The sequence below is a fragment of the Myotis yumanensis genome, unplaced genomic scaffold (assembly GCF_028538775.1).
Source record: "Myotis yumanensis isolate MYYU_CA2020_CCGP unplaced genomic scaffold, mMyoYum1.0.hap1 SCAF_5, whole genome shotgun sequence".
NCBI classification, from domain to species: Eukaryota; Metazoa; Chordata; class Mammalia; order Chiroptera; family Vespertilionidae; genus Myotis; species Myotis yumanensis.
Window position 1 is genome coordinate 89,788,016 of NW_027223756.1, and position 6,698 is coordinate 89,794,713.

The window sequence follows — 6,698 nt, forward strand, 5'->3', positions numbered from 1 at the left end:
CTCAGGACACTGCAGGTGCTTCACACAGTCAGTCAGCAAACAGGAGGGTTCGTGGAGACCCTGCCCTGCCTGGGCTATAGTCTGATCATTTCAGATGAGAACTGGAGGGCACTGGAGTTGGGATCATGAGTGGGAGTCCAGGGTAATAGTGGGTCCTGGCCTCTGCCCACCCCCATTTCAGATTTTAAGGGCAAAGCCTGTAAGGATGGTGACCAGGGCAGCTCAGTAAGGAAGTGTGGACAGGTGACAGCTGCACGGAAAGTGTCTGTTTCAGACACTTGGGCACATGAGCAGGCGCTGTGGGACACACGTGGACCTCCACTGACACGGATGCAAAACCACCAGATAGAGCTTTATAGAAGCTCTAGTGGCAGCTTTTTAAAAATAGATCATAAAGGGAGGAGACCAAGATGGCGGCGTAGGTAAACACCGGAGACCGCTGCCGCAAACAACCATTTCAAAAATACAACTAAAAGACTGAACGGACATCACCCAGAACCACAGGAAGGCTGGCTGAAGAGAGACTCTACAACTAGAAGGAAAGAGAACAGCAAATCGAGGCTCAGAGGCGGCGCAGTGTGGAAAATACAAAGGTACCGAGGTGCGCGCGCAAAGCGGGCTGGTGGCTGAGGGCGCGGTTGTCGTTTTCTGTCGGGAGTGAGTCTCAGACTCTGGGCTCCAGATCCGGGCGAGTCTCTAGGGACCCAGACTCAAACGGGAGAAGCGGGATTATCCGGCATCAGTTGGAACCTGAGGGCAGCTTTCTCTCCGAAGTTTGCAGCGGCTGCCGGGGTTCTGAGAAGCAGAGCCTCTGGGAACGGGACTGAGCGTGGCCATAACTGCTCCCTCCGCCCGCCCTGTTGATCCCGCCCCGCCCAAAGCCTGCGCACAGCCATTTGCCGATCGCCTCAGGCAAAGGCTGGATTAGCGCCTCCCCAGAAGGCAGACGTTTTCCATACAGCTGATTCCTATAGCCAGTCGGCCTGGTGGTCAAAGCCCTCTAGTGTTAACTACAACAATTAAGGCTTGGCTAGAACAAGACTGCGCACAGAGACCACAAGGGGGTGCACCAAGAAAGCATAAAAGATGCGGAGACAAAAAAACATGACAGAAATGGAGGATATGGAGCTAAGAATCGCAATTTTGAGGGCTTGCCATAAATTTGTGCAGAGCCTCACGAAAACTAATGAGACCCTCGATGCTACGATAAAGAAATTAGAAAGTAAGCATACACGGACTGAAATAAAGAATATTATACCCAATAGCAGACCAGAGGAGCACAATAATCAAACCAAAGATTCGACAAAAAACACCCAATTGGAAAAGCAAAATGAAAAAAGAATCCGAAAGTGTGAAGATAGTGTAAGGAGCCTCTGGGACAGCTTTAAGCGGTCTAATATCAGAATTATTGGAGTGCCAGAAGATGAGAGACAGCAAGATATTGAAAACCTATTTCAAGAAATAATGGCAGAAAACTTCCCCCATCTGGAGAAAGAAATGGACTTACAGGTCCAAGAAGCGCAGAGAACCCCAAACAAAAGGAATCCAAAGAGGACCACACCAAGACACATCATCATTAAAATGCCAAGAGCAAAAGACAAAGAGAAAATCTTAAAAGCAGCAAGAGAAAGAGGCTCAATTACCTACAAGGGAATACCCATACTACTGTCAGCTGATTTCTCAACAGAAACTTTGCAGGCCAGAAGGGAATGGCAAGAAATATTCAAAGTGCTGAATACCAAGAACCTACAACCAAGATTACTTTATCCAGCAAAGCTATCATTCAGAATTGAAGGTCAGATAAAGAGCTTCACAGATAAGGAAAAGCTAAAGGAGTTCATCACCGCCAAACCAGTATTATATGAAATGCTGAAAGGTATCCTTTAAGAAGAGGAAGAAGAAGAAAAAGGTAAAGATACAAATTATGAACAACAAACATGCATCTATCAACAAATGAATCTAAGAATCAAGTGAATAAATAACCTGATGTACAGAATGAACTGGTGATTATAATAGAATCAGGGACATAGAAAGGGAATAGACTGACTATTCTTGGGGGGAAAAGGGGTGTGGGAGATGCGGGAAGTGACTGGACAAAAATCATGCACCTATGGATGAACACAGTGGGTGGGGAGTGAGGGTGGAGGGTGGGGTGGGAGCTGGAAGGAGGGGAGTTATGGGGGGAAAAAAGAGGAACAAATGTAATAATCTGAACAATAAAGATTTAATTAAAAAAAAAAATCAAGATAACCCAAAATATCATGTAAAGATTAAAAATAATAATAATAATAAAAATAAAAATAGATCATAAAAAGGAGCCCTAGCTGGTTGGCTCAGTGGATAGCGCGTCAGCCTGAGGACTGCAGGGTCCCAGGTTTGATTCCAGTCAAGGGCACATGCCTGGGTTGCAGGCTCAATCCCCAGTAGGGGGAGTGATGATTCTCTCATCATTGATGTTTCTCTCTCTCTCCCTCTCCCTTCCTCTCTGAAATCAATATATTTAAAGGAGACTTGTGCTTGAGAGCCAGGAGTGGTTCGGTATTAGGGAGCCTGTCAATAGCCACATGAATGCATCAGGAAACAACCAGAGTAAACGGTGAAATGGTGCTTTGCACTGTTGCTGAACAGTATACAAAAGAGTATACAAAATAAGGAAGAGAGATTTTCCCCCCTCATTTAATTGCAAAACCTCAAGGCAAAGGCAGCATTGAGTTTAATGAGCAAATAATGAAAGTTGTGCCATCAAAGTGAAGAGATGGGGAAGCCCACGGCCCATCCACCTCCCCCAATGATTTAACATTGTCAGGAGGTGTTCAATGCAACTAGACAAGAAAATACACGAGACTGGAAAATTAGAAAAGAGGCAAAATATTTACAGATGATATGACTATATGAAAGACAAAGGCTATTTTTTATTTTTACTTATTTAATTCTTATTGAATTAATTGGAGTGACATTGGTTTCAGGGGTACAATTCTATAATACATCATCTGTATACTGTACTGTGTTCACCACCCCAAGTCAAGGCTCCTTCCATCACCATTTATTTATTTTTTTACTATGTTTTTATTGATTTTTAGAGAGAGGATGGGAGAGAGAGAAAAACATCAATGTGAGAGAAATATTGATCAACTGCCTCCTGCTTGCCCCCTACTTGGGATCAAGCCCACAACCCAGGCATGTGCCCTGACTGGAAATTGAACCCTTGACCTTTTGGTGCATGGGGTAATGCTTAACCAACTGAGCCACAATGTTCAGGGCTCCTTCCATCACCATTTTAAAAAGCTATTTTAATAAGAGAATTCAATAAACAAGGGATTTAATGAATATTTAAATTAGTTTCCTAGAGTGGGTGGAGGTGGAAGAGGGTATGGCAGGGATAAATGGTGATGGGGAAGAAATAAAATAAATGAAAAAAAAAATTTGTTTCCTATGTGCAAAAGAAGCTGCAAAATATATTGAAAGATTCCGCTTTATAATAGCATCAAAGAAGATACACTACCTGGTTAAACTAACTTCCCTGATAGAGGAAGAGCTACTAAAAAATCAACAAGACAAGAAAAATTTGCAGAAAATAAGAAAAGAAATACAAATGGTTTCTAAATTTTTTCACTTACCAGATTAAGCGAGATTTAAAACTGAAAATACATTTGCAGAAAACCGTGGTAACATCAGGGTGGCAAAGGTTTGGGGAAACCAGTGTTTCACTGCTGGTTATATCAACAGCACTGCCCCATCGAAAAACAACTTGACAGTATCTTCCCAAATTAAAATACAGAGGTCTCTTTGCCTTGCAGGGGCAATTCCACTTCCTCCCATATGTGGCCAAAGGAATTTGCACGTGAATATTTTTTGCAGTATTGTCTGTAGTGAGGAAAATATTTGTATTTGTCTGTCATTGAAATAGGATCGCCCCAGGAGACACAAGGAAGTGCTGCTTCTGAGCGGATGAAACATTCACTTTTGCCCTATGCAGCTTTTCTATTGTTTGAACTTTATAAATATGCCGCTAGTTATTTAGAGAATGTTTTTTAAAATATAATTTCTTTGTAAATAGATGGGTGCAAGTTCGCCAAAGCCACTGGTTTTCAGAGGAGTAAACTGAGGCTCAGAGAGGGTGACTCACCGCCCCAAACACACGGCAGCTTGGGGTCCTCCTAGGACTGGAACTGGAGTCAATCAAGGCAGTGAGTCCGCTTCCCGCGTCGCCAGGCCCCGCCCCCTCGCCGCCAGCCCCGCCCCGCCCCTCGGCCCCGCCCCCGCTTGGCGGAGCGACCCCAGCAGTTGGGTCCAACCTGCAGCTAAGGCATAACTGTGGTACTCAAGCTGCGCGGAGAGTGGACCCTTGGGCACCGAGCTCCGGACGCTGGGACAGGTGACTCCGGGCGGGAGCGGGAGCTCGGGCGGGAGCGGTTCGTGCGGCGCGTAGCCCGAGCGGGGGGCCCTCGGGTCTCCTCGGGGGCGGTGTCACTGGACTCCGTGCGCCTCAGCGGGCGAGCCCCGGGCAGCGCGGGGACTAACCCCAGCCAGGCCCCGGCCGCGCGTCGGCGTCAGGGTCATTTGCATAGCGCCTTTCCGGGTTCCGCAGTCGGAGTGCTCTGAGGACCAATCGTGTGCATCTATGCAAATCAGCGGGGTTGGGGCTCGCGCTAGGGGCTGGGAGTTGGCTGTCACAGGTTTGCTCTCCGCGGAGCCTGCAGCGGGGCCCCCCTTCATGCGCGTCCCCCTGTTCACAGGCCGCCCGCAGACCGCCCCCGCCACGTGCGGGCCACGACGCCCCCCGCAGGACCCGCCCGTCGGCCCCGGGACGCCCGAGCGGCTCCTTCCCGAGGTCCATGCCCACCCGGGGGCCCCCCCACACCCACGGCTCCCGGGGGGACCTGCAGTTCCGCCCGCCTGGCCCAGGGCCTCCGGTAAGTCAGGAGGAGGGTCCCCCAGGCCGAGCCTAGGCAGAGGATTCCTTACCCCCAGTTTAAAGGATCCCAGCTTCCCAATAGCCTCGTTCATTTGAAACCAGCGTCCGCTGTTCTCTGTGCTAACCGCAGGCAGGAGCTCCCAGGGCAAGGCCCAAGAAGATTGTATTTGAGGATGAACTGCCCTCCCGGACCCTCCCCTGCACCAAGAAGCCTGTTGAATCCATCCCTGGGGAGCATATGCCTAGGCCCCACCCAGTGCCCGACTATGAGCTGTGAGTGTCCCCAGTGTGGTTGCCGGTGTCTGGGGACAGTGAAGGGGCACTGAGTCTGGGGCTTTGGCAAGTGAATAAGAAAGAGAAAAAGGACATTTTGAGCAGGGAGCCCAACATGAGCAAAGAAAAACAAATTATACTGACTGGGGGAGAGGCAGGGATTCTTTGCACTCACACTCTGTCCTGCTTTCAACACTCCCCTCTCCCCCCAGCAGTAAGTACCCACCAGTGAGCAGTGAGAGGGAGCGGAGTTGCTACGCTGCTGTGTTCCAGGACCAGTACTCAGAGTTCTTGGAGCTCCAGCAGGAGTTGCACTCTGCACAGGCTAAGCTCCAGCAGCTGGAAGCCCTGCTGACCTCACTGCCCCCACCCCAAAGCCAGGTCAGCAACCAGGTGGAAACCCTTGCCCCACAGCCCTTCCATGTGGCCAGACCCTGGCTCTCAGCACACCCATCAGGTCTAGAACTCCAAACTCTTCCTCCTCCGGCCTGGGCGGGCACCACCGCACATGAGCCAACATCAGCCCTGAAGTGCTCCCTAGAGGGGTCACTGTGTCTCTTTGAGCCTCAGTTTCCCCATCTCTCCTTGGGTCCAGCACTCCCTTAGTCACCCTCCTCCTTCTCCCCTCAGAAGGAGGCTCAAGTAGCCGCCAGAGTCTGGAGAGAATTTGAGAAGAAGCGGACGGTGAGTCATGGCCTCCTGAATCCCACAGCCTGGCCTTTGCACCCCTGACACTCCCATAAGTGCCCAGTTTCACAGAAAGAAAACCAAGGCTCAGAGAGGAAAAGCAAACGGCCAAGCAGCTTGAGGGCCATAGGCCAGACTACCACAAGGACTTCCCCGCTCTCATCCTACCCAGGACCCTGGCTTTCTGGACAAGCAGGCTCGCTGCCATTACCTGAAGGGCAAACTAAGGCACCTCAAGGCGCAGATCCAGAAATTCGACAGCCGAGGAGACAGCGAGGGCTCTGTGTACTTCTGAGCATCCTGACAGAGTGAGCCTGCCTTGCGCTCACTTCTCTACCGCCCAGCCTTAGTTTCTGCTCTTCCCCCTCCTAGGGTAGCCTTCCCTGGTTACAAATGCCTCAGCCTTTGAGGCTTTGGTCCTGATGACCCCCTACTCCAGGAATTCTTCCCAGGACCTCCTCCAGGACCCCCAACCTTGACCCCATGGGGACCCTAGATCTCAACTCATCCTCTGGAAGCAGGTCCTGTTCCCAATCCCAATGGAATAAACATTTCTTAAATATATACTATGCTTAACACTCGTCACCAAAAAATTGTTCTTCCATGTTGCAGAGGGAAAAAATGAAGGTTCCGAGATATGGCCTTGTTCAGGGTCTCCAAGTGTGGTATGAACGCTTATCTGTCCAGCGGGCTCCTGCCCCTCCAGAGCCTCAGGTGGCCCTTTCTGGGGGAAAAGAAAGGGGCCAAGTGATTGGGGAGCCCCAGGGCCAGGAGTTTCCACAGGTCCAGTAATGGAGGCAAAGGACCCTAGAGCAGCGGTTCT

The 6,698-nt window shown here is 49.9% G+C and overlaps 1 protein-coding gene across 1 annotated transcript; it reads left to right on the forward strand.

Annotated features, from left to right (window-relative positions):
- Positions 1-4,315: 4,315 nt before the first annotated feature.
- OCEL1 (occludin/ELL domain containing 1) lies at positions 4,316-6,439 on the forward strand (the record flags this gene model as incomplete). Its single annotated transcript, XM_070417023.1, has 6 exons — positions 4,316-4,375; positions 4,737-4,913; positions 5,046-5,188; positions 5,401-5,569; positions 5,819-5,872; positions 6,048-6,439. Coding segments are annotated over 6 exons (726 nt in total), but the record flags the coding sequence as incomplete, so codon positions are not given.
- Between the last annotated feature and the right edge of the window lie 259 nt (positions 6,440-6,698).